The following is a 26,743-nucleotide window of genomic DNA, read 5'->3' on the forward strand; positions in this document are numbered from 1 at the left end:
AACTCAACATTCTTTGCAGAAGCAAAGGAGGATGTCTGTCTATAGGTATTCCAAGAGCCAGGGTGTGAGCCAGTGGCCCAGCCTGTGTAGAAGTGCTAACACTATCCCACATGATTACATTATCTGTTCTGTTTCCTACTGTGGCGAGTGGGGTGGGCCACTTATGAAGCAGATGAACAGAGACTACTGCCCATTTGTCTGAGTCACCATTCACATGCCATCACATCCCAAGTCCCTCTCAAGGCCACCTGCCTCCAAGGTTTGCACCCCGATCTTGTTCCCTTTTTACTGAGAGAGATTACCTGAGAATTTTACCCTCTAGTCTGTTAGCTGCAGCCCCTGCATAGATGCCTTTATGTTTCCACTGCAGAGTTGTCAGGGATGTAGAAAGGACCTAGAAGACACAAGGTTTGGCGTTAATGGGGTCTTTCTGGAAATGGTCCCTCCTTGAAGGCATGTGCTAATTTCTTGGCACCTACATCAGGACCTAGAAGTGCATTTATATTGCTTCCTTTCCCCAAATTTAACATCCTAGAAACCAGTCTTTACATAAATTTGAACTGTTTGGGGTCTTCTCAATGTTGTCACCTGTGAGCTAGTACACAACGGTGGGAAGAACACTTTAGTGGAGTCAGGGGCCTATGTATGGGTGCCACCACCACTCTCTAGTTTTGGGTTCTGGAATGTGTTATTAACCTTTTTGGCCTGAGTTTTGTCAGATTTGAAGGGAGGACTCTGGAGCTGCCTCATGGGTTGTTGAAAGCACATAGCTAGCACAGGAGAATGTACTTACTCAGTGCAGGTTTGAAATCCCTCACCCCAGTGCAGCACCAGTCTGTCCCTCAAAGAGAGAAGAAAGACTTTAACATGAGCTGTGGAAGGTCCCCCACCCTCGTTGGAAGGAGGTGGAACAGCCTGAGCACAGGTGACACAGGGAGTCTGCATTAGGGAGAAGAAGCCATTTATAAATTAATTTGGTGGCTGAGGAAGGAAGTGTAGGCCCTGTCTTGGGAACAGTTCAGCGTGTGAGATGTGTATGTGAGATACATAGCTTGCACAGGCGCCAAGGATAACTTCTAGTTCCTCTTTCTCCCAACACCAGGTGCGTTACCTTTTGGAGTGGACAGAAGAGGACCTGGATGAGGTGGATGATACTATTGGTGCAGCAGATCATGAATTCTGTCATCCCTTGTGTCAGTGCCCCAAATGTGCTCCTGCTCAGAAGGTTTGGCTTTGCCTCTATTGGGGGAGGGGGACTGGCATATTCTTCTCTCTTCCCTTAGGAGAGTTCTCTACTTCCTAGCCAGATAATTACTGAGTGGCTGGCTATTAAAAGGCACCCCCTGAGATATGTGGGGGTGGGGGTGGGGGTTAATTTGCTCAGAGTGGAGAGAAACTAACCCTGTGCAGGACCCGGCTTGTGCGGCCTGCTTCCTGAATGGGCAGGTGAGCCAGCAGGGTGGCGCCCACGTGCTCAGTGTTTCTGGTGCTTGCTGGCCCCTAGGCCGCATGGCAGTCATGAACAGACATGCCCGAGGGTCTCTGTCTGCACTGGAGCGCCCTGGGGAGGCTACGAGTTGTTTCTTTGCTGCCTTTGCTCGTGTTGGTTTGCACTTGGAGGGGACCAGCCTCCAAGTACAGAGAGTTTCCTCTACCCTTTGCCCAGTTTCCCCCAGTGGTAACAACTTATTTATTTTTTTTACACAATACCTTCACTTATGTTTATGTGGTGCGAGGATCAAACCCAGTGCCTCATGCGTGCTAGGCAAGTGCTCTACCACTGAGCCACAACTCCAGTCCCCAGTGGTAGCATCTTGCAAAACTATAGTAAAAAATAAAACCTCAGCCAGCATATTGACATTGATGGAATCTATTACTCTTAATTGAGGTTTCTCCAGTTTCACTTTGCCTGTCTGTGTGCATGTATTTAGTTCTGTGAGGTTTTATCACCTGCAGGTTTGTCTGTCCTCCAACACATTCAAGCTGAGAACAGTTTTCTCACCACAAGAAGAATCACTCTCGGGGCTGGGGATGTGGCTCAAGTGGTAGCGCGCTCGCCTGGCATGCGTGCGGCCCGGGTTCGATCCTCAGCACCACATACCAACAAAAATGTTGTGTCTGCCGATAACTGAAAAATAAATATTAAAAAAATTCTCTCTCTCTCCTCTCTCTCTCTCTCACTCTCTCTTAAAAAAAAAAAAAAAAGAAGAATCACTCTTGCTGGCCTTTCGTTATCCCTCTCTTTGCCACCCCATCCCCACTATCCCTAACCCCTGGCAATGTGTCCTCCCAGCAGCTCCGGAGCCTGAGGCAGGAGGGTCCATTGAACCCAGGAGTTTGAGACCATCCTAGGCAATATAGCTAGACCTCATGGGGAAGAGAGAAAGGGAGAGGAGCAAAGGGGAAAGGGAAGTGAAGGAAGAAAGATCACGCAGAGGTAATCACAAGGTACCTAAGCTTTGAGGATTGGCTTGGCTCACTCAACATGATCCCAACAGGCTTTTGTGAGGATGTTTCCGTTTCTCTAGGATCAATACCCAAGAGTGCAATTGCCAAGCATATGGCATGTACGGTAAATCCATGGTTAGTTTCACAAGGAACTGATAGACTTCTCCAGAGTGGCTTTACCATCACACTTTCCCACCAGCAGTGTGTTCAAGTTCACCACATCCTCACCAGAATTTGGAGTTGTCACCATTTTTATTTTAGCCATTCTGACAGGAGTATAGATCTCCCTCATCATGGTTTAATATGCGTTTCCCTGGTGGATGATGATGTCGAACATCTTCCGTGTGCCTTTTTGAGCATCTTTTCACGCACTTCAGTGAAATGTCTGTTCATTTCTTTTGCACATTTTTAAATGTTTTTTTTGAGTTTTGAGAGTTATTTATATCTTCTAGATACTTGGTCTTTGTCAGATATATGGTCTGCAAATGTTTTCAGTCAGGATTTTTTGGATTTTTTTTTTTTAGTTGTAGATGGACATAATACCTTTATTTTATTTATTTATATGTGGTGCTGAGAATTGAGCCCAGGGCCTCACACATGCTAAGCAAGTGTTCTACCACTGAGCCACACTCCAGCCCCTTAGTCAGCATTTTAATCTGAAAAATGTTCACATGGCCTCTAGCAGAGCAAAATTTTTAATTTAGAAGCTCAGTTTGTCAAGTTTTCCTTTTCTGGATTATGCTTTGGGTGTCAAGTCTGAGATCTCTTTACTTAACCTTAGATTTCAAAGACTTTTTTTCTTTTTTAAGTTATAATTTTACATTTTATAGTTAATTCCTGGACCCAGTGTGAGTTAATTTTCATGCAATGATTGAGGTCAGATTGGAGATTTTGTTTACTTGTTGTTTTGCCGGGTTTACTTGCTCTGGCACCATTTACTGGAAAGGCTACCCCTCTTCCATTAACCTGCTTCTGCACCTCAGCTGACTACGTATGGTGTGGGTCTACTTCTGGATTTGCTGTTCTGTTCTGTTCTGTGCCCCTCTCCCACTCCTGCATTGTCTTGATTTCTGTTGCTCTGTGGAAAGCCTGAGTATTGGGTGGAGTGATTCCTCCTACCTAAGACTTGCTTAGCCAGGATTGTTATAGCTATTCCAGGGCCTGTGCTTTCCCAGGTTCATTTTTAAATAAGCTTGTCAATGTCTATGGAAAAAAAAAACTTGCTGGGGTTTTGATAGGAATTACATGAAACCTATGAATTGGTTTGGGGAGAAATAATATCTTTACAATGCTGAGTCTTCAATGAACATGATCCATTTCTTCCAGTACCTTCTTTCATCAACATTCTGTGATGTTTAGCATGCAAATCCTTTTATTTTGAGTAGTCGTGAACGGTATCATGTATACAGTATGTGCTCATGCTGAAGCTACCTAAACATAAATGTCCCATACTAAGAAAATTAATTTGCCTTTACCGAACAGATTAGTGTTATCCTTTATATTGCAAGATAGTACTAAAAAAAGCTTCTGATGGGTTACTCTATCTTAAGAATATTGAAAGTGACTACCTTTTATCATCCACATACAGCTTTTTTAGCTGCAGGGTAAGATAGACATGAGTAAAATATAAATTAGATCTGTTCTCACGTTGCTGGATGTGTATTGTACAAAACCCAGTTTCCCTAGGTGGGCTGTTGAGGAAAACCTGGGGATTAAAAAGGCAGATGATGTTTCCGAGGATCTGATGGATGCACGAAGCTGAAGCCCTGGCAAGTCTGAGTCTAGGTGGTCCAGGTCACTTCCTGTATCCTGCTGCTGTGTGTCTGTCACTTTCCTGCTCCTGTGTGCTTCCCCTCCTTACGGTTCACATAAGTTGTAGTAAGAAATCAAAATCCACATTAAAATACCACTGGAATTTATTGGATAAAGTCTTATACTCCTTGCTGTTTTGAAACCCCTCATCTTCTTTTTATCCTCTTTTCTTTTTGTAATCTCTCAAAAAGACACGGCACGAAATTGCTTCATGTCTGAATTAAATCAACATCCCTCCCCCAACCATCATCCTTTTCTAGCCCAGTGGTGTGTGTCAGATTTGTTTTTGTTTTTTTTTCTTTTTCTTTTTTAATTCTTCTCTGAGCTGTAACTTAGATACAATAAAGCATACCCTTGTAAATATTCAGCTTGCTGAGTTGTCACAGGCCTGCTGCGCTGAGAGACCATTCCATCACCTGGTGTCCGTCCCCCCCGGCGTTGCCTCCTGCCACCTCACAGTCCTTCCCTGCTGCCCTACTCCTCTGTCCCAGGCAACATCCATCTATTTTCCATCATTAAGAGATTAGTTTGCATTTTCTAGAATTTTATGTGGTCAACAGTAAGGTACAGGTTGGACATTCCATATCTGAAATGCTTGGGACCAGAAGTTTTTCAGATTTCAAGAGTTTTCTGAATTTTGGAATATTTGCATAGACTTTAAAGGTTGAGTAAACCTAATCAAACTTTCAGATTAAGGATGCTCAACCTGAATCACTCTTTTGTGTCTGTGTTCTTTCACTCGTGATACTTGTATATTTGTTTATTATAGAGATTGAATATCACTATGTTGTCCAGGTTGGTATTGGATTTATAGGATCCAGTGAACCTCCTTCCTCAGTCTCTCCACATCCTTGTCAACACTTGGTATATTGACCTTTTAACTTTAGCCATTCTGGTAAGGGTGCCATTGCTGACGAGTGTAGGTGTGTCAGCCAGCAGGTTGGGATGGGGCCCTTACCTGTAGCAGCAGTGCTGTGGCTTACTGATGGTGTGAGGAGTGTGCTTCCACACACATATATATTTTTTAAATATGTTAGAGTATTTCATTTTATGTGCATGTGTTTTCTTCTTCATTTTTTTAAAAAAAATTATTTATTTTTGAGACGGGGGTCTTAATATGTTGCCCAGGCTGGTCCCAAAATATAGGCATGTGCCCCCATCCCTGGATTTGTTTTTTATTTTTTAGGAATAATTTACATATAATAAAATTCAGCCTTTAATACATAGGCTGGGTGTGGTAGTGCATGTTCATGACACAGTGGCACAGGAGGATCACAAGCTCAAAGCCAGCCTCAGCAACTTAGCAAGTCCCTAAGCAACTTACAGAGACCCTATCTCTAAATAAAATATAAAAAGGGCTGAGGATGTGGCTTAGTGCCCCTGGGTTCAATCTGTGGTACCAATAATAATAATACTAATAACAATAATGATAATTTACAACCTAATGTTTGTTTTTAGTGGTATGGTCTAGACAGCAGTTTTTGCCTCCCTTTTGATCGATCTTTTATCAGCATGATTGATTTAAAAACCACTAGCAGTAAAATGGAGGATTCATGATAAAAATGAAGGTGGAGAATGGAGATAAGTAACGAGCAGTTTCATGAGGTTAAACAAACCCACCACAATTAAGATATAGAATATCTTCCACCCCCAAATACTCTCCTGCCCCACTGTAGCCGGCCTCCTTCCCCTGACCCCCTGGAGGCTGTAGTCTGTTTTCCCACCTTTCAGTTTGTCGTTCCTGAGTCTGATGTGCATTTTCCCAGTAACTGGTGATGTTAAACATCTTTTCATGTTCTCACTGACCATTCATTTACCTATCTTCTTTTATTTTAGGTCTGTTCAAACTTTTTGCCTAACTTTTTTAAGTTGAATTGTCTTCTGTTGTAAAATACTTAATTTTTTAAAATGATTAATTCTGGTTGACCTAAGTCTTGTGAGGTATATGTATTGCACACATTTTCTCCCATTCTGCAGTTTGCCTTTTCATCTTAATCATATATTTCAAAGAGCAAACATTTAAAGTTTTTGTTAAGTCCAGTTTAATCTAACTTTAATTTTTTTTGTGTGTATCGTATCTAAGAAATCTTTTTCTATGCCATTGTTGCAAAGAATTTTTTCTTTGCTCTCTTTAAGAAGCTTTATAGTTGTAGCTTTTATGTGTCTGACTATGATGCCTTTTTAATTTTTGTGCTTGCAGTAAGGTAGGGTTGATGTGCAGCATTTCCATATGTGGGTATCCAGTTATCCTAGCACCATTTGACTGGTAAAAAGGGATATCATTTTAGGGGCTTTGCTTTACTAAAAATAGAGGTTATTCTTGTGGTCTTATTACCTTCTAAAGTAATAAGAATTCACTTGTGGGCATTGTGATTCCAGATGCCACTGTGATCCCAAATTTTGCATAGGAGCTGTGTGTGTCAGGGACAAGTGATAATCATTCCTTCAGCCCAATTTCTTAAGTACTGATGATGTTTCTGTTTCTGTTCCCGTCTTCTGCATTTACTAGAAGCTGGCAAGGATTCCTACCAGTGGGCTTGGCGTGAATGTGACTAACCTGGATGGCTCTTCCCCACTGCATGTTGCTGCCCTGCACGGTCGAGTGGACCTCATCCCCCTCCTGTTGAAGCATGGTGCCAACGCAGGTGCCAGAAATGCAAACCAAGCCGTCCCCCTCCACCTGGCCTGCCAGAAGGGCCACTTTCAGGTCTGGGCTTTGTCTTTTGGGCATTGTAGCAGGTGCTAGCTTTGGTAGCAGGAACTTACTTGGGGGAAATGTGCGAGGGGAAAGGTCTTAGGGTCTAGCCCAGAGGATATTTGCATTTCTTTCCTCCCACCCTGAAATTCTGAAGTACACAGGGCAGGAGCACTTGGCAGCAGAACACAGAACTCTGGTGCTCCCTGGGAGTGGAGCCAGACCTCTGCCCATTGTCATTTACATCTGTATGACCCAGAGCTGTCATTCTGATTCTGATCCCAGCAAGAGTTGTCTTCTACACTTGGGTCTTGTTCATCTCTCCACCTGTAGGTCTGTGCCAAACAGTTTCGTACTTTATGAAGTACAGCCGTGGCCCTGTAGGAGGGGGTCCAAGAGAGAATTTTGGAACAGTTTGTGTTTTTAAATTACTATTTTTATTATAGAAATTATCTATGTGTATATTTTTTCTGTTTCCTTTATCAGTTCCACTGTAAACTCTTTAAAGACAAGGACCGTGTCTCAGGTCTTCATCTCTATCCTGAACACTCAGCAGTGTGCTTTCAGCATCATCTTCCTAATTTCTGAGTCATAATTCCACCTCTCCATAGGGTAGATGTAAAAATTAAACCAGAACAGTAGTGCTCGGTGCAGTGCCTGGCCCAGAGCAGACCCTCAGCAGATGGTACTTCCCTGCCTCCAGCTGGTCTGCTTTCCCTGGGGTCAGATATATGTCTCAAGAGCCTTCTCAGTAAGCAGAGAGAAATCAGTTTCAAATTAGAGATTTCTTTTTGCACATTTTAACTGAGGTTGAATTTTTTTCTTCTCTGAGCTAGGTGGTGAAGTATCTATTAGATTCTAATGTGAAACCCAATAAAAAGGATATAAGTGGAAACACACCCCTCATTTATGCCTGCTCCAGTGGCCATCATGAAGTCGCAGCACTGTTGCTACAGGTAAGGCCCCTCCCAGCTCCAGCAGGCCTTTTCCCCATTCTCTGAGCTGGTCCACCTGTTAGTCACAGGCCTCCAGAAGAGGAGCTCTGCACCACATTTCCACAGTGGTTCTGTGTGGAAGGGAGCTGGTGCTGTGTCAGGGAGGCAGTGCTTAGGACCTGGGTTCTGCTTTTGCTGGCGGTGTAGGCCTGACCTCACCTACCATGGGTAAGTTGAGTTGTTACCCTGAAGTGTGAGCCCAGTGGCCTTCTGGGTCACAGAGGCAGGAAAAACCCACCTTGTTCATAATCCACTTTGGTGGACTTTTTAAAAATGTGTGTAGTTTTAGATCAGTGTTGTTTTCTCTTTAACTTAGTGTAGAATGGTCGTTGATTAAGCCAGGTACAGTGATGTATCCCAGCAGCTTGAGAGGCCAAGGCAGGAGGATCACAAGTTCAAAGCCAGCCTTAGCAACTTAGTGAAGCCCTAAGTAACTTGTGAGGCCCTGTCTCAAAATAAAACATAAAAAGGGCTGGGGATGCGGCTCAGTAGTTAAACATCCCTAGGTTCAATCCCTGGAACCAAAAACCAAAAACAAAACAAAACAAAAAACCCAAAAAACAAAACCAATAACAACACTATTTTTAGTGGTCAAGTAAGTATGGATTTACCCTAGTGTTTTCTTTAATGTTTCTTATTTGTTTAAATTTAATCTTTTTTTTCCCAGCTATAGTGATAAGTGCTGCAATAAATACCTTTGTTCATAAGTCCTTTCTTAGTGTTACTTTTTAAAAATATTTTTTAAGTTGTTGATAGACTTTTATTTTATTTATTTGTATGTGGTGCTGAAAATTGAACCCAGTGCCTCACACATGCCAGGCAAGTTCGCTACCCCTGAGCCACAGCCCAGCCCCTCTTACTGTTACTTTTATCCCCAACATTTTAAGAAAAATATCAGACATAGAAGTTGAAAGACTTTTATAGTGTATACCCATGTGTCTACCCTGTAGATTCTGCCTTGAAGATTTTTTAGCATTCCTAATATTGTGCTGTTTCTCCTTCTAGCATGGGGCTTCCATTAATGCTACTAATAATAAGGGCAATACAGCTCTGCATGAGGCTGTGATAGAAAAGCATGTCTTCGTGGTGGAGCTGCTTCTGCTTCATGGAGCATCAGTTCACATCTTGAACAAGAGGCAGTGCACAGCCATAGACTGTGCTGAACAGGTGAGTGCAGACAGCATTGGAGCTAGGAGTTCAGGCTCCCACATAGCCCTCTGTGGATTTTTCCCAGATCTGATCCTTGGGTCCCGGGCCAAGTCCACCTGTGTGGCTAGATAACTGGTCCTTGACACCTGGTTAAAGGTGGCAGGCTCAGGGAGCCAGGAATCATTCTTTCAGGAGTAGCTTCCAAAGGTCTGTGTTGAGGTACCCCAGTTAGCACCCTGATCTGACATACTTAATGGGCGATCAAGTACCAAAGGGAAATAGCAAGTTCAGACACCATTCTGGATTCACCATCCTTGCAGCATGATTGAGAAAGCTAGTTTTGTTTGTGGATTTAAAACTACTTGCCTGTATTCTCCACTCCTGGGAGGGAGGAGGATGCCAAGTTCAAGTCCAGCCTGGGCAACCTAGCGAGACCCTGTCTCAAAACACATACGTACAGGGGCTGGGGATGTGGCCCAAGCGGTAACACGCTCGCCTGGCATGCGCGGGGCGCTGGGTTCAATCCTCAGCACCACATAAAAAAATTAAAAATGAAGATGCTAGGTCCACCGAAAACTGAAAAATAAATATAAAAAAAATAAAAAGTTTAAAAAAACCCCACATACATACATAAATAAAAGGACTGAGGGGATGTAGCTCAGTGGCAGAGTGCTTGCCTAGCATGTGCAAGGCCCTGGGTTCAATCCCCAGTTCTACAGAACAAAACTAAACCTGTGAAGGGGAGTCCCAACAGGTCCCCACCCTCTCTAGTGCTGTGGGAAATTGGTGAGAAAAAGTCCTTTCCTCCTGGGAGAAGGGAGCTCTTTCCAGCTCGTGTCTTCATGGTGAATCTGTCTGATTTTCTAGTCAGCGTGGGAATGGACAGCTAGTAGGCTATTAAATGACCCCACCGAGATGTTAAAGTTACCAAAATCCAGCCTGATCATAGGTTTATTATATTCATTTGAGTTTTCGGTGACTTTCCTTTAACTTTGATGTTGTCTTCATCTGGAGATGAAGTGTGGTTTAAGGAGATGTGTATGGCTGGCAAGGGGTGGGCCTGTGGGGAACAATTTTAGGTGTCAGCCCACTGGATGCCCAGCTGGCTGATGAAGCAGTGTTTCTGGGTGTATCTGTGAGCTTGATATTTCCTAAGGGAACTGAAGTATTTTAAACTCCAGTACTTAGTCTAAGGACAATGATGGTGACGGTTTTATTGAGTCCTTATTGTGTGGTGGCCCCTTGATAACCTTCCCTGACCACCCAATAATGGAGCCTATTATTGCCACCCAGTTGCATGGAGTGGTTAAACAGCCAGCCCATGGTAACTGGTAGAGGGCAGTCAGGTTCCAGATTCAGGTTTTTCTTTTTCTTTTTTCCTTTTTCTTTTGTGTGTGCTGTGTGAGTACTCTACCGCTGAGCTAACCCCCAGCACACAGGCTGCTCTTGCCACTAGGTTTTATGGCCTCAGAGTTTTGTTTATAGTTGTTTTTCAGGTTTCTTTTGGTACAGTCACAGCTATACCAACAGATCAATAATATGCTAATGAAGAATTAAAGTTACTGTTACCTTTCCCTTGAAATTGTAGAATTCGAAAATAATGGAGTTACTTCAAGTAGTACCAAGTTGTGTTGCCTCATTAGATGATGTTGCCGAAATAGATCACAAGGAGTATGTGACCGTTAAGATCAGGAAAAAATGTAAGTGCTTACTTTCTTTCTATAGCTCTCAACTTAGGTTTATTTGCAAATTCATGGGTAGTGGATGGTTTTCATTTAATTGTAAATGTAAAATGTCATAGTTATGACTGAGAGGGATACACAGAAATGTATGTTACATTTGAATTTCTCAAATGAGGGTAAGTTTTTTTTTTTTTTAAATACTAGTTTTCTGGTTGATTATGTTTCCTGAGGAAATCAGACATTCCCAGCAATACCTCATTACCTGAAGATTTAGGCCTCAACTTACCCCCTGGAGAGGAGTAACCTCTTGTAGATTGTTATGCCTCATATTCCAAAGCCACGTGTTCTCTGGTGCATTTCCTAGACTTCCAGAGTGAATGCATCTTTTTGTCTTTTTTTTCCCCCCCCAATGCTGGGGCTGAAGCCCCAGGACCGCTATACCACTGAACTTCATCCCTGCCCCCAACTTTTAAAAAAGTACAGGTGTATGGAGGTTGATGGTAATTAGAATAGCAGTTACCAAATAGCTGTGGAAATATTTTCTCCTTTGTTAAAAGTTTAAAGAGGTCCTTGTTCTATTATCTTTAAGAAGTAGTGTAGTGCAATAATGTAAATAACTCCACTTACATATCTGGATAATTCTTTTCTTGTTTTTATTTTTTTGGGGGGGTGGGTACTGGGGATTGAACTCAGGGGGCACTTGAAGACTGAGCCAAATCCCCAGCCCTATTTTGTATGTTTATTTAGAGACAGAGTCTTACTGAATTGCTTATTAGCACCTCGATTTTGCTGAGGCTGGCTTTGAACTTGCAATCCTCCTACCTCAACCTCCTGAGCTGCTGGGATTACAGGCATGCACCACCATGTACATATCTGGATAATTCTGAGGCTACCTCAGCATAATTGATTTTAATGGGGGAGTATCAGTGTATGAAGGATTTATCCTTGTTTTACGAAGGTTCCCATAGTAATAAATAGGTATTTGCTACTATAGTTAAGCAAAGTCAATGCTTAATTTTCTAAATTTTGTTAAACTAAGAAATTAGAAAGTTTCAGTCTGTGCTGTAATTTTAATATAACTATTTTTTAAGTTTTCAGTTATTTATTCTTTTACCTACAGGGAACTCAAAAATGTACGATCTACCAGATGAACCTTTTACAAGACAGTTTTACTTTGTTCACTCAGGTGGTCAGTTTAGGTGAGTATAAAAATCAAGTTGATTTCTGTACCTTGGCCCCCAAATATATTTAGAACAGAAGCAACATATAAACAGCTTTAATTACCTGCGGATGAATTCTCAGTAATAATGTCATCCAATGCTGCCATCTTGTGGCCAGAGTGTTTCACACCACTATTCCAAATATTTATTTTTTATTTTGGGTTTCAGGGGGAAGACTTCTAGGGAGATTATGGCAAGAGATAGAAGTGTCCCTAATTTTACTGAAGGTTCTTTGCATGAGGTGAGTTATTAAACACTGGCTTATAATCCTACTTTTTTTTAATATTTATTTTTTAGTTGGACACAATATCTTTATTTATTTATTTTTATGTGGTGCTGAGGATTGAACCCAGGGCCTCACATGTGATATGGTGAGCGCTCTACCGCTGAGCCACAATCCCAGCCCCAATATATTCCTACTTTTAAAAACCTGACTTTTTCAAAAGTGGTCCACAGGAAACACATTTCTCCATGATAGTCATCTTCATTTAATGGTAGTCTTCATTGTAAGAGTTAACAGCAATTAAGACTGCAGTACTTTAGTGGGACAGTCAAGAGTATGGACTTCATTGATAAATTTTAAAATACATTTCTGAGCAGAGAAAGGAGAGTGGTGAAAGGTGGGAAGCAGTAGTAAGCCTGGGAAGCTGCAGTTTCAGTGTGTACAGTAGTTCTCTCCCCTGCACCATTTAAAAAGTTTGCATAAAATGAAGCCTGCTTTACAATCTGTGCTATTTTTTCCTAAGGCATAGACAGTTGATTATTTAGGAAAATAGATACACATTTAAGTAGGAAAGGGGGTTAATCCCAAGAGTGAGATGACTGGTAAAGCAAGAATACACACTCAAGGGAGAATGCTTACTCTCTCCAGAGGGAGAGACAGCCCAATCTATGCTCAAAAAAAAAAAAATCAAGTTGATTTTTGTACCTTGACCCCAAAATGTATTTAGAACAGAAGCAACATATGAACAGCTTTAATTAACTTTGAACAAATTACCTATGATTCTTAGAAATATGACTTTTCTTATTGTTGAGAATTGATAGCATAGGCTTGTTGGAACAAATATGTAAGTTTTAAATCATTTCTTTAGAACATTAAAGTGATTTCTTTTTTAATTTTTTTTTTTTAGTTGTAGATGGACACAATATCTTTTATTTATTAATGTGGTGCTGAGGATCGAACACAGTGTCTCACATGTGCTAGGCGAGTGCTCTACCACTGAGCCACAACCCCAGCCCAAGAATATTAAAGTGATTTCTATTAACATAACAAATTTTTATTTCACACTTAATTTTCTGTAGCTTTGCTAATAGATTTGTTCCTTAGTGGGAAACCCACTAACTTAAATCCGCCTGAGTTCGATCAAGTGCTAGCTTCTCCCTTGCGGGACTTAGTTACATGGCTTAACTGCTAGTTCTATTTCCTCAGCTGTGGAGTGGGACTGCAGTATATATACTTAGAGTTACAAAGTGTGCAAATGTGTAAAGCACTTTCTCTGGGTGCTTTCTGTAGTTACAATGTATAGGTGGTGAGCACGTGACACACTGTCATCACAGGGATGTTAGAATTGAAAATATGCTTGAGGAGTACTAAGCACATTGTCCCACAGTAGCCCACAGGGGTAGATGGATGTATATTTTGTCAGTTTTAGATGTGACTGAAACACTTAATTTGACCAATCAGATCAGATCATTATCCACCTACCTGACCAGGGCTGACTTAATGCTGTAGGTGCAGTGTGGTCATGTGGTTTATAATACAGTGTAGACATAAACTGAATTGTACATTTTCTTTAGCCTGAAAGGCAAGGAATCACACGGAAACAGAATAACCTGCCAGACCAGAGCAGATCGCAGACTGCTAATGAAGGAAAGAATGACTGGCCTGAGGAGAGGCCTAGGCAGAAGCAAACTGCTCCTGGAAACAGGAAAATGCTCCGCAGGCACACTGTCGAAGACCCAGTTGTTCCCAAGGGTCCAGAGACTGCCGACAACCTATCCCTGCCCCAAGGGGCTGGCGTTTCCCAGTCTTAACAGTAATAAGTCATTGTTAAGTGTGCTGCCAAGAAGTGAGTATGCAATAAGATGATGCTGAGCATGAATACAGCTTAGGACTGAGTATACTTTCAAACAACTGGCTTGAAAGACTCTTCAGCAGAAAGTTCCTGAAAGCTTTTCTGTGGCTGAGGGAATAAGTGCAACAAAAATTTTACCACCATCTCTCTCCTCTTCAAAGCTAATGAATACACTTGAAAGAAAATGGACAAAAATTTCAGTAGGGTCCAGCTCCTTAATTGGGATGTATGTTTCTAAGGATTTCCTGGTTATAGGGAGAGGTTTCACTGTCAGATTCTGATATTCCATGGAAAGGTGCTAAACCTCTGTGATGTGTATAAATCAGCAAGCCATAAGCTAAAATATCCTCCCTACCCATACTCCAGGATAATCTAAAGAGAAGCGATTTAGGTCACAGTAAATTACTGTGGAAGCCATGCAGAAATGTCATATTGGAATGAAGAAATAGACCATGCAAAATGTTCCTTTGCAAAGCAACACTTGAACCAAAATATGCCTAAATGCCATTTTGATGTTCATTTTAGTAAAAAGGACATATCAGACCTGTTCTGCACTATATAGAAAAAGTTGGATATAATTTTTCTTCCAACAAAGTACAGATAATTGGTCACTGCACATATATACCTGTAGCAGTGTTTCTAGAAACATCCCTTTCCGTTAAAAACCTCCCTTAAATGTCACACCTGATGGATGGTTATTAGAGAGTAGATTTGGCACATCTTAATCTTTTGATTCAGATTCAGAACTTACAGCACAAACCAGGTCAAAGTTATTTTAAGTTAGAATTTATTGATTTTTATAAATTTCTATAGATTATACTGTTATTTTTTTATGTTATTGGTCTACAGCTTATAAACATGGGTTTGTCCTGAGTACATTTTCAAATAACTTTGTAATAGGGAAATGGTTTTGTGCATGTTCTTGGAAATTCTTGTGTGTATAGAAGGGAGGGGTTATTTTTCTACAAAGTAATTTATGATTTCTAATTTTCTAATGTGCCTTGGATATGTGCCAAATGATGGAAGAGAAACAGTAAACTTTATGATTCTTGAACGTGTCATGGTATTTTTTTTCCCAATACTGGGGATTGAACCCAGGGCCTCATGCATGCTAGGCAAGTTCTGTACCAAGCCATATCCCCAGTCCCGTGGTATGCTTTTTTAATGTTTTGTGATGGAGATTTGTTTCTCAGCCCCTCTAATAAACATATGTTTTGTGTGTGGAAAAATGGTCCCCCTTGGATGGATGTATATTTTGTCAGTTTTAGATGTGACTGAAACACTTAATTTGACCAATCAGATCAGATCATTATCCACCTACCTGACCAGGGCTGACTTAATGCTGTAGGTGCAGTGCTGAGGGACCACAAAAATGTTTTCTTTTAAAATCAAAATAATAAATACAATACAGCTTTCTAGTACAAACACAAATGAACACTGTTGCTTTACCAGTTTATTAGTTTTTCTTCTCTTTCCTTTTTTAACCAAAAGAACATTATTAACTTAAATTGATGTGGTCTTTTATCATACTAATTAAGAAACTATGTCATATAATTTATTGGCATAGGCATTCTCAATATGCATACATGTACATGTGCTAGTACTAATTTTATGGATGGTGCAGTATAATTTTGAAAATGCTTTGATGCATAACCATTTTTTAAGAAATATTAAGTGAATTTACTCAAATGAAGGAAATTTAATGATACAGAAATAAAAATATTTAAAATAAAAATATTAAAAAACATTAAAGTAAAAATAAATCTGCATACAATAAAAAGTGAATATAAGTTAGCTAACTCTATGGACATTTCCAGTTAAACATTCATACAAACGTATACTCACCTTTTTCCTTATAGAGATAACACATATGTACATGATGTGAAATTCTGACAAAAAAATCAGAACTTCTAACAACATTTTCAAGTTTTAAAAATAGTATGGAAAATGTTTCAACCACATTCTACATGAATGTAAACTTCTGATTTAATTTCATGATTTTATTATGCCAGAATGAATCATGGTTGGTTTTAATTTTTAAGTTTTTTTTGGCACTGGGATTGAAAATCCAGGGGTACTTAATCACTGAGCTATATCTCCAGCCCTTTTTATTATTTGTTTTGAGACATGGCCTCCCCTAAGTTGCTGAGGCTGGCCTTAAATTTGTGATTATCCTGCCTCAGCCTCCCAAGTGGCTGGGATTGCAGGCATGTACCACCATGCCTGGCAGGTTTTTAATGTTTTTAAAAACAAATATTGGTATCATAACACATTGGCTTATTAATAATTAAGGCATTTGTATACACAGTATCTCAGTATGGACAAAAACTTTTAACGTTATTTACTATGACGTTTTAAACTTTGAAAGTCTATTCAACATTAATAGCTGCCCACGTACAAGTGGTTTTTATAAAACAATAAAAAATTAATGATAATTAGTCTTTGTAGTTCCTAGTAATAAGTCCTGTCTTATTTTTTCACCTAGTATAAATTATATTCTCATTGAGGACTGCATTAGGACCCAGTAGTTCTTAAACAATGTTACCAGATAACCATATAAAGCCCAAATGCAGCAAAGGCAAACAATCTTTGTAGTGCACTTTCATCTCATTGAAGTTGAAGCTGTTCGTTTTGGATACTTTTCCACTTCAATGTGAAGTAGATTGTTTCAAGGTTTTCATTAGTGGTTTCATTATGTGGCTTTTTAAAAGAAAAAAATGGTTTTAATTTCTTCCACACTTCCCAGTTCTCAGATCAATTTTTGGAAATCATATAGTTCAAGATGTTTTGAGTAACCAAATGCTCTTTAGTAGACAAAATCTCTCAATTCAACTATAATAAATAAGCATCTACATCCTTAGCTATAATACCACTGTATCCTAGAACCAAAGTAAGATGGTTTTCTTGTTCCTACAGGCCACTTAATTGTTTTAAAATCCTGAATATTTCCATCATTTATAATTTTTTGAGTGATAGTTCTGACCACCTTTTTATTACAGCTTGAAGCCAGTTTAAACTAACTATCACATATTCTTCAAATTTGCTTTTAAGTAATGACTTTACAAGAGGCAACAAGTCTACACAGCAGCCAAGTGAGATCTATTGTTCTTCTTTCTGTAAACCATTAATACAGGCAGGCAATCTACCTCAACTCCAAGATCTTCTATCCTCCCCAAATAAGTTACAAGTTCACTTACACTTCCCCAGAAAGTTAAAGCTACACTCAATCTCAAATTCCTGCTGAACCAAACTTAGGCCATTGTTTCATGATCCTGAGAAACCTCAGGAAAAAACCCCACTGTATTTAGATGATGGATTCTTTGTGAAGAACCAGAATCACTGTGGAGTTAACCAAATATCTTCAACTATCATGGCTATAATTTTTCATGCAGGTGGCCTGCACAAGCCAGTTCATTTTATTTGCCGTATCACAGCCCTCACTTATAGGGGACTATTTTTTTCTGTAAAAAGGATTTGGATAAAGATGTTGAACTTTTTTTTTTTTTGGTGATGGATCACCTTTCAAAATTTATCGGGACTTCACAGCTTGTCCAACTGTTGTATTTATGTAAACAGCCAATTCTTCTGGAGATTTCTTAACCTCCTTCATATTAGTGAATTTTTAGATCTGTTTTCTAGGATGATCAATGGAATGATCCTCAATATTACAAACGTTCCATTTTTTAACATTGTGAGTTTCAGATGCCGTAATCTCTTCAACATGGGCACCTCACCCCCGTGCTGGCACTGGCAAACAGCCACTGGATAGCTTAGGCCAGGCCCCACTTGAGCCGCTGCGCTGCCCACCATAATAGCGCCCTCCTATGGGCGTCTCCTGATGCATAATCATTTAACTCTGTCTCACTGAATAGAATTGGCAAGCCAGGAAACAGGTTCAGAGAAACAAGGGTCTGATTTGCTTGAGATCTGAGGGTCAAGGTCAAATTGGCAGTGGCACCTAAATTGGCTGTTTCAAGTTTGGTGTGCCCTTCATCTGGAGAAAAAGTCCTGAATGAAACTGTCAGCCTTTGGGGAGTTTCCTTTTGAGCTATTGCAGTAATTAGAAGTAGGAGCTATCTCAATTGACTAGCTCATTACACCTCTGTTTTTCCACTTGTTTCCTAGGTTGAAAGAATAATTTTACAGTTCACAAATAAGTAATGCCTGAATTTCTATGTCTGTGTAAGTTTTGAGTACAAAGGATTGCCAGCTCACTGACTTATTTAAGTTTAGAATAGCTCTTACTCTTACTCTTGCTCTCTTACTCTCCTCTCTCTCTCCCTTCCTCTCTCTCTTCCCCCTCCTCTCTCTCTCCCCCCCCCCCACCTCCCTCTCTCTCCTCCCTTCTCCTCTGCGACTGGCCGCTGTGGTCCTGCTAATAAAATCTCGGACAGTTGTGTTCTGCAGACACCTTGTTAAGGTCCAGTGGTGGATGGGTTACCTGATTTTACCTATTATGTTATGAAATGACCTATTCAAGTCACCAGCAGCTCTTACACTCCAAACACTACTATCTAGAAGAGAACCTGTTCTTCAGCTTCTCCTGCTCTGACCTTCAACTCCACAGATCCTCCAGGATCTCACTAAGTAGCCCAGGCTGGCCTCAAACCTGCAATCCTCCTTCCTCAGCCTCCAGAGTTGTTGGGATTAGAGGTTTAGCATATAAATAAGATGAACACTAAACACTTATCTTAATGGAGGCTAATGAATATATTCCATTTCAATCAAAGAAGGGCTAGAAGAGATCTTTAGCCTAAGCTGAAAAGAACACATCCTAAATCCTAAATATTCTAGTCCAGAGGTGTAGAATCTACTAACTTAAATAAACTTGCGTTTTTTTTTTCAGATTCCATTAAAAAAAAAAAGTTTAGAATAACCACTCCTCACTTCTTAGCAGTATTCTCCACCCTTTGTGCCTTCAATAACTTCTATCCTTGTATACACAATCGCTTTCCATTCTCAAGCGTCTTTGAAAAGAACATCTGACAATCTTTAAACACATTCACATCGTAGTTAGAATTAGGACACGGGTTATTCTGAACAAGAAAATGTAACAAAACTTGCTAAGAATTATATAATGTGCTGTTAGCATTTTTTTCTTATTTTTTCAGTTGTAGATGGACACAATGCCTTTATTTATGTGGTGGTGAAGACTGAACCCAGTGCCTCACATATGCGAAGCAAGCACTCTATCATGAGCTACAACTCCAGCCCCTGCTTTTTACATTTTTATGTCAATGAGGTCTAAAGCAAAATCTATAAATGGGTTCTCCCAAAATCCCGGAACAGATTTTGACTACAATTCTATTCCTTAAAAAAAATTAAAAATTTAATTTTCTTAATGGTTATAACTCATTTATTCAGAAATTAGACACTTATTCCAACACTTTCTTTTGTGGTGCTGGGGCTCAAACTCAGGACCTCCAGGATGCCCTCTACCACTGAGCCACACCACCAACCCCTATGATGACTTTGTTTATTATGGTTACAAATTTCAAATATTGTAAAATCTCAAATACAGTTTAAACATGAGCAGTATGCTGTGTTTAAAGCCAACTTGGACTGTAAACCACATTTCCCACTGCTACCAATCCTATTCATCTCATTAAGTGTTGTGAATTCACTCCTGGGCTTGGTTTCATAGAACTAAGGCGTTTAAAAGATTATACCAAAGAGCTTAGTTATTAAGTTTATGATCTAAATGTATGAGAGGTTTTCTTTTTTTAAAAAATATTTTTATTTGTTATTAATGGAACTTTATCTATTTTTTTTAATATGTGGTGCTAAGAATCGAACCCAGTGCCTCACACATGCTAGGCAAGCACTCTACCACTGAGCCACAACCCCAGCCCGAGAAGATTTTCATAACCTAGTGCAAGTAAAGCTCAGTATGACATTTGCCTTAAAATCATCTGCAGCTTCATTAGTAAAAAACTCAAAAACATTTCTACCAAAATGTAACTGCTCAACTCAAACTAGATTTTAATCATTAAAGTCATTTATCTTGGAGCTGGGTCGTAGCTCAGTGGTACAGTGCTTGCCTAGCATGTGTGAAGCATAGGGTTCAATTCTCAGTACACTGCATATAAATAAATAAATAAAGACCCACTGACAACTTTAAAAAAATTTTTTTTAAAAGTCATTTGTCTTACAAACATTTTTACTGTTGAAGTATTATTACCAGTTTGTCCTAGTTATTGTGGCTAATTGTAATCAATGGAAGTATCACTCCAGCTGTTTTGGATGAGAGTGATGAATGTTACATAATTTAATATCAAGGCCTTTGAAAAGCATATTACAAAAGAAATCAAAGCCAGGGATTTTCTTGCATTAAATGGAAGTACTACCTGCAGAAATATTAGTCATACTCAGTCACTGTCCATGGGTTTTATTTCCTAGTGTTTCTGGCTGCTGTGGTTGGTGTTTTCTTCCTATTGAAGTATGCTGGAACAACTTGTATTTCTCCTACATTCATGCTGCTAAGTACTCAAATGCTTTTGGTAGGAAGGGAAATACATTCAAAATGCAGATCTTCTGGTCACTTGGCAGATACTGAAATAACTTACCACAACTTGCTTTATTTTGAATAACAAGTTTATTTTTTAAAGGCATATAGACAATAAACAAAGTAAACAATTAATCAGATCTTAACTTCTGTACTAGAATTGTTTTATTAAGGTCCAGTCTCTAAACATTTTAGCTCAATAATCATCATCTTCATCAGAGTCCATTACTTTTCTTCTGTTGAACTAGGGGGAAAATTAAATGAATGTCATAACATATTTAATAAAGCAGAACTCAGACTTTCTGAGAAGAAAAATTTCTACCCACTCAGGACTGTGTGTGTCTTTTTTTTTTTTTTTGTGGTGTTGGGGACAGAACCCAGGGTCTCATGCATGACAGGCAAATGAGTCATAGTCCTGTCTTTAAAACAATTTCATGAGCAAAGAGGGCAACAGGAACCTTAAACATTAAAACCTCAATAAATAGTTTCTTCCAGAACTTCCATGTGAGAAGCCATCTATGAACTATGTGTGAACTAAAACGATGTTGAAGCCATTAGGCTGGAAAGCCTGGTATCAGGAACTCCCAGCAACAATCCTGCTGATTTGAGAACGCCTGGTTCATGTGGCGTCCTACCTAGCTCTGTCACAAGTTCAGTACAGCATCAGAGATGGGACGACCACTTAGCTTCATCACAAGTTCAGTATAGGATAAGAGATGGGATGACCCACTGGAGTCTAGGAGATGGGTGTGGCTTGCCAAAATGCCAATCAACCTGTTTACTGCAAGCCCCCTGCCACACTGAGAAGTAAGCACCAAGACTCCTTTGGCTGAAACCTTATCCCTGCCTTTGATGTACTCCTCCTTAAAGAAAGAGTATCCTCCTGTTTCAGTTGTTCTGGACTGGAAGGCCTATCAGGCACCCCCCCCCCCTTTTTATCTAATTTTTGGCTCTGCCTTTATTTCTTAATAATTATTTCAGACTGAGCAGGAACGTACCCTGATGGGGTGTGCTGGTCACCCCACAATATTTCCATGTTATAAAACTGTCTAAATACTGAAAGATGTTTTGATATGGCAGTTGTATATTCAACCCTTAACATTTAATGTTTCAACCTTTTCATTTGCAGAAACTTACTTTAACTGTTGTTTTCTTTTCTGTTTGTTGGCTTACTTTTTCAAGGATTTCTATTAAGCCTTGTTCTGATACCTAGGATAATCAGGGGAAAAAAAAAAAGAGAGAGAGAAAAGAGGAAAGGAGTGAGTTAGGGAGTTAGAACTACTGGTTTAAGTTCCAACTAAATTGGCTTTGCTATATTCCTCAGTGGGAGAATAGATAATATTCACCAAACAGCTCTTCAGAAAAGTTCAAAACAACCATATTTATAAGAACATCTTTATCATCACTAGACGACAATGAAAAATACACCACTGTGTTGTCAGGGGAAAGACATTCTACCTCTGCCCATGAGAAGCTTAAAAACAACCTTGGAGGAAACACCACCCTCAAAAAGATCAACAGGTTGTCTTTCTCACATGCTAGGCGCCAAGAGCTCTACCACTGAGCCACAACCCCAGCCCAAGGGAAGGTTTTCTTAGTTGTTCTTAGTGTAAAGAGCTAAGAAAGCAGCAGGTGGAACTTGAAAGAAGGCTAGGCTTGCCAGATGATCCCCACACCTCAAGGCCTATCAGCAACACAAATGATAATCAAAGGCTTAAAATCTCTCCTCATTTGCAAACAAAACCTAACTTCTACCTAAACAGGTAGTATTTTAATTGGTATTATTGACAAGCCTTGTTTCCAGTGCAGGAAATAATTTAAGTTAAGCTAGCTAACCCTAAGTCACTGGGTCACACAGACATCAGCAAGGTTCCACAGCAATGTCAGGAAAGGAGAAAGCATAGCATTTCGAGAAAGGTAATTATCTTTTAGAACTGATGACTGTTTTATCCTTTAAAAAATTCTTCACAGGAAAAAAACCCAAAATCCCACAAATTTTATAACTGGATGAACAGTAAATTGACCTGGGGAAGCCATGTTTTGATAAAGCAGGTAAGAGTGGGTACAGTTCCCTCAAGGTAGGCCAAGCTCACCTTCCCGTTGAGTTGTCCATATCTTGCCAACTGTATAAGATAATTTTCTACTGCTTTAGTTTTTTCAGGCTTTACAAGAGCTAAATTACTTACTGTAAAGAAAAAACATACAAAAAGACATCAAAACTAAATGTACTCATATTTATATTATACCTTAAAACTACGCATTGACGTTTCCAAAGCAGTTCACAAGCGTGTATTGTCTCCAAATCAGAGAAGTAGGTAGGGCACACAATGGCTACTCCTCTCAAAGCCAGAGTTCACCCATGTCAATCACAGCTGTACAGCCAAGATTAAACTTGGGTTCTCAGGTTTTAAGCCCCATACTGTCTTGTTTCTTAAAATGACTGCCTTCTGAAAAGTAATTTATTTATTACCATGCATATAAAATGGTGGTGATCATCTACAGCTATCTGTCCTTTCTGAACTCAAATTGAGCTTACATTTACAACACAGAACTTACAGAAGATAGTTCCTTCTGATTGGCTAATTTTTTTCTTTCTATGTATTTTTTTTGTTTATTATAAAAAACTGCATATACAATAAAACCAAGACTATCACCAATCTTTATCACCCATGTCAAACAGGCAACAATTTGATTGTTTCTATTTTAGAGTTGTTTTCTACCAATTTTACTGAAAAGAAACTTGGAAAAGATTTTCTTGCTAAGAAGAGAAGTGAGCTGGCAGTTTTAACAATTCAACAATTCAAGGAAATTTTCTCTAGGTTTATAAATTTCACACTTCTTACAAATAATGTTATCTCAAGTATTTTTAGGTAAAACAAACATTAACTCTAGAGAGCAGTAACTGTATATGTATCTCCCCAATCAAGCCAATTTTATGGAAATATCTTAAAGGAAATGGAAGATGCTTACACCTGGCCCGGGCTGACTGATCCAGAACTTGGGCCAAGATACTGTTTCTCATTTCTGCTTCCCTACAATAAAAACATAGGTCAAGCAAAATTAGAACTCGGCTGTCAGCATACCTACAGAACATACATAGAAAGTAACAAGATGTTTCTTACGATAGACACTTGGGATACACAGACTGTGCTGTGGTGTTTCTGCCTTCAAATAGCCAGCTTTGTTATATGGTTGTAAACCTACCATGTTTTCAGGAAACTTAAATATTTTCATAATTAAAGAGGAGTTTCAGTTCAACCACGTTTACCAAAATTTTAAGTACCTATTGTGTGACAGGTGCTTGAAACTTAGTGGGATTTCAGGCAATGAGAATCACCAATTAATTGATTAATCGGTGCCGTTTCCAGGGACAGGAAGGACATATTAGAGATAAGCTCAGGCCCAGGGAGGACATATTAGAGAGACACAGGTAACCATGGCCGAGCTAAAACCAAATACAGTTGCTCAGGGATCTCGGTTCTATTTTTGAGTGGAGAAGGGTAGTAAGATTATAACTCTGCAACTACTCTTGCTTCTTTCTATATACTCAAACTAGTTCATATTCGTAGGGCAATGGTTTCAAACTTTAATGTTGTAAATTAATTTTTTTTTCCCTCAAGTGAAGCCCTTCAGGGAACCTGAAGGGTGTACTCTGGCTGCATTACAGAGCTGGGGCTCGTTGTGCCCACTGTTCATTTCAACCTAGGAGCCCTAGAGATTAAGGAATACAGTTTAAAGATTACTTCCCTAGGCCTTACAATTCCTGAGTGCTTAAAATCTGCTATTAAGTTATATTTCACTCAATCTAAAATGTCACCCATTGTAGGAAGCACCATAGTTTTATGTATTTTTAAGAGTTTTTTTTTAAAAAAAGGTACTCTAGTTTATGGGTCTCTTAAGAGACCCCCACTCAAAGCTGGTGTCAAAAAGCAACATGCATGGGCTGGGGTTGTGGCTCAGTGGACTTGCCTAGCATGTGTGAAGCACTGAGTTCAATCCTCAGCCCTGCATGTAAATAAACAAAGGTCCATCAATAAGTAATAAAAATATTGAGGAAATAAAAGCAATATGCTCTATAAAAGATAAACAAGAAATAAGCCTGCCATGCAACAGCAAGGAATTCTTCATGTATCTGACCCAAAGTAGAGGAAGGAAAAAATAAAAGTTCCTCTGAAAATTTGAACTGCAAGCTTTAGTTTTACAGGGTTTCTGTCTGACTTCACACTACCAGGCAAGAGGGAGAAGAGAACCTCAAACAAAATTTTAAAAGATCTCAGATTTCAAATGAACCCAAGAAATGGCAGAAGTAAAAGTAAATACTCTGTGGAAGAATCCAGGACAAGAGCAATCAATTATAATGCATTCCAATTTCAAATGTTAAAATGTGAAAAAAATGTACTTCTCAGAACCAACAAAATTTGAATACTTCCTTCATATCACTCAGTGTTTATCATCTGCCTTTTTCTAAACCCTCACTTTCTTGCCTACCTCTAAAAACCCAATACAGTGCCTGACCCAAAGCAAATGACAAAGGGAGTTTAAAAGGTAGCATGAGGACAGGGGGGAAGAAATCAGGAGTTGTTCAACTGTTTAAAGTCATATGAGATGAAAAACTTCTATAGCTATTGTACAACAATGTGAATACAGTGACCACTACTGAATAGTATACTTAAAAACAAGAATAGCTGCAATAGTAAATTTTATTACTTTTTTTTTTTACCCCAAAAGAAAAAAACAGGCAGTATGATGGGGCAATCAAATATTCATTTGATTAACTTGGCCGGTGAGGTGCTCTGCCTTCTGCTGGTATAAAAATGAGACTAGTATAATGGGTGATATTTATTTTTATTATTTTTTTTAAACAGATAATATTTATTGAAGTGTTCAACTGTCACAACACACCAATGAAGTAGTTCTATTATGCTGTGTTAAGGCAGTCACAGTTTAGCAGATAAACAGTAATTGCAATACAAGGTATTAAATGTGTATTTAATTAACAAATAATAAAGATTCCTCGATGACAATTCATGGCAAAAATCACTCGGCCAGGACAAGGTTCAAGGCTTATACACCTGTAAACATTTCGGGGATGGGATGGGGGTTTGGTTCATTTGGTGAAACCACCTCTCATGAAGTTCAGATGTCCAGCCCATCATACCTGTGTTTTGCTTCTTGTTGTGCTGCATCGCTAGGATCCTGAAAAAAAAAAATAATAATTTTTCATTGAGTGTAATTTCACAAAGGGGTAAAGACAGAACCCATTCTGCTTTCTTTCTGATACATACCAGAGACAGCTTTTCTAATAATTAAAACCTGGGCTCAGAGAAGTCAGCGAGAGAGTCTCCATGAACTTCTGAAGTCACAACTCATAGAACGTTTGAGAACACAGACAACCCCGGTTTCCTACACTACGCTTCTAAAACGTGCCTCCGAATTAGGGACACCGATGATGCCAACCACCTCGCTCCACCCCTAACCCGCTCCTCCAGCCCCGGCTCCCGGACAGGACCAGTCGGCTGTCCCGCTCCGTCGGGGCTGGAGTTCGCCGGTCCCCGCGCCCGAAACACAGCGGGCCCTCAACGCAACGCGAGGCCACTCGGGGGTACAACAACTCAATTCTAGAAACACTGGGTTCCGATGGGCGGGCACGGCAGTGGACGGTGGCCAGCCCTGAAAGCCGAGGCTGAGGGAGGGGCGAGGCGCAGGCTTTCCCCCGGGCGGACGTCGGCCCAGCGAACCCCCTCGGGGGCTGCCAGACCCCCATCCAGAACCACCGCGCACGTGCTCGGCGCCCGCCCGGGGCCTGGCGACTGGGAAGGGGCCTCGGCGGCCCCGGGGTAGGCCACGACCCCGCGGGGGCAGCGGACAGGTCCCCGGCCCCGGAGGCTAACGCCCGAGCGCTCAGCCGGGGGCCGTGCGCTCCACCCCAGGCGAGGGCGGCGCCCGCACGCTCACCCCGTGCTTCGCCTGCAGCTCGGCCAGCCTCTGCTTCCTCAGCGTCTCCAGCTCCTCGTCCGCCATGCTGCGGCCGACGGGGGTCGAGCAGCCGCCGCGCTCTCGGGCCCACTCGGAGCGATCTCGAGCCCACTCAGAGGGATCTCCGCAGCCCCTGGGCGCGATCCCGACGTTCACGACTGCGCAGGCGCCCTCAGCGCCCAGGCA

General features: G+C 40.4%; 2 protein-coding genes and 1 pseudogene across 9 annotated transcripts in view; 1 reads left to right on the forward strand and 2 right to left on the reverse strand.

Moving 5' to 3' along the window:
- Ankrd27 (ankyrin repeat domain 27) overlaps positions 1–15,130 on the forward strand; it is a 54,494-nt gene extending 39,364 nt beyond the window's left edge. For 4 of the 8 annotated variants that reach the window (XM_005330636.5, XM_040279036.2, XM_040279037.2 and 1 more), the window contains 8 exons: positions 1,103–1,225; positions 6,770–6,967; positions 7,792–7,911; positions 8,956–9,117; positions 10,688–10,799; positions 11,902–11,980; positions 12,170–12,242; positions 13,799–15,130. In XM_005330636.5, the coding sequence (XP_005330693.2) occupies positions 1,103–1,225; positions 6,770–6,967; positions 7,792–7,911; positions 8,956–9,117; positions 10,688–10,799; positions 11,902–11,980; positions 12,170–12,242; positions 13,799–14,035 (1,104 nt within the window). In that variant the 3' untranslated portion in view covers positions 14,036–15,130. Of the gene's footprint in view, positions 1–1,102; positions 1,226–6,769; positions 6,968–7,791; positions 7,912–8,955; positions 9,118–10,687; positions 10,800–11,901; positions 11,981–12,169; positions 12,243–13,798 lie in introns of those variants that run through there. The other 4 variants (XM_021730059.3, XM_078032202.1, XR_013430818.1 and 1 more) reach the window with 4 other exon arrangements.
- A 1,769-nt stretch (positions 15,131–16,899) lies between these two features.
- On the reverse strand, positions 16,900–17,920 carry LOC101970369 (KATNB1-like protein 1 pseudogene; annotated as a pseudogene).
- A 2,732-nt stretch (positions 17,921–20,652) lies between these two features.
- Pdcd5 (programmed cell death 5) lies at positions 20,653–26,743 on the reverse strand. Its single transcript, XM_005330638.5, has 6 exons — positions 26,537–26,743; positions 25,740–25,777; positions 23,552–23,613; positions 22,675–22,766; positions 21,719–21,790; positions 20,653–20,825 (listed from the first exon to the last, which is right to left on the reverse strand). Exons 1-6 carry the CDS (start codon positions 26,600–26,602, stop codon positions 20,778–20,780), a joined length of 378 nt encoding a protein of 125 aa, XP_005330695.1. The 5' UTR covers positions 26,603–26,743; the 3' UTR covers positions 20,653–20,777.

This window comes from Ictidomys tridecemlineatus, chromosome 15, assembly GCF_052094955.1.
Source record: "Ictidomys tridecemlineatus isolate mIctTri1 chromosome 15, mIctTri1.hap1, whole genome shotgun sequence".
NCBI classification, from domain to species: domain Eukaryota; kingdom Metazoa; phylum Chordata; class Mammalia; order Rodentia; family Sciuridae; genus Ictidomys; species Ictidomys tridecemlineatus.

Bases quoted from the DNA above. Each gene is read 5' to 3' on its own strand.
- Pdcd5 (XM_005330638.5), bottom strand. From the start codon at position 26,602: ATGGCGGACGAGGAGCTGGAGACGCTGAGGAAGCAGAGGCTGGCCGAG. The intron at 22,767-23,551 runs GTAAGCATCTTC...TTTTCTTTACAG, and splicing joins TCAGTCAGCCCGGGCCAGGT to TAAGTAATTTAGCTCTTGTA. The intron at 20,826-21,718 runs GTAAGTTTCTGC...TTTTCCCCCTAG, and splicing joins AAAAGAAAACAACAGTTAAA to TTCAACAGAAGAAAAGTAAT.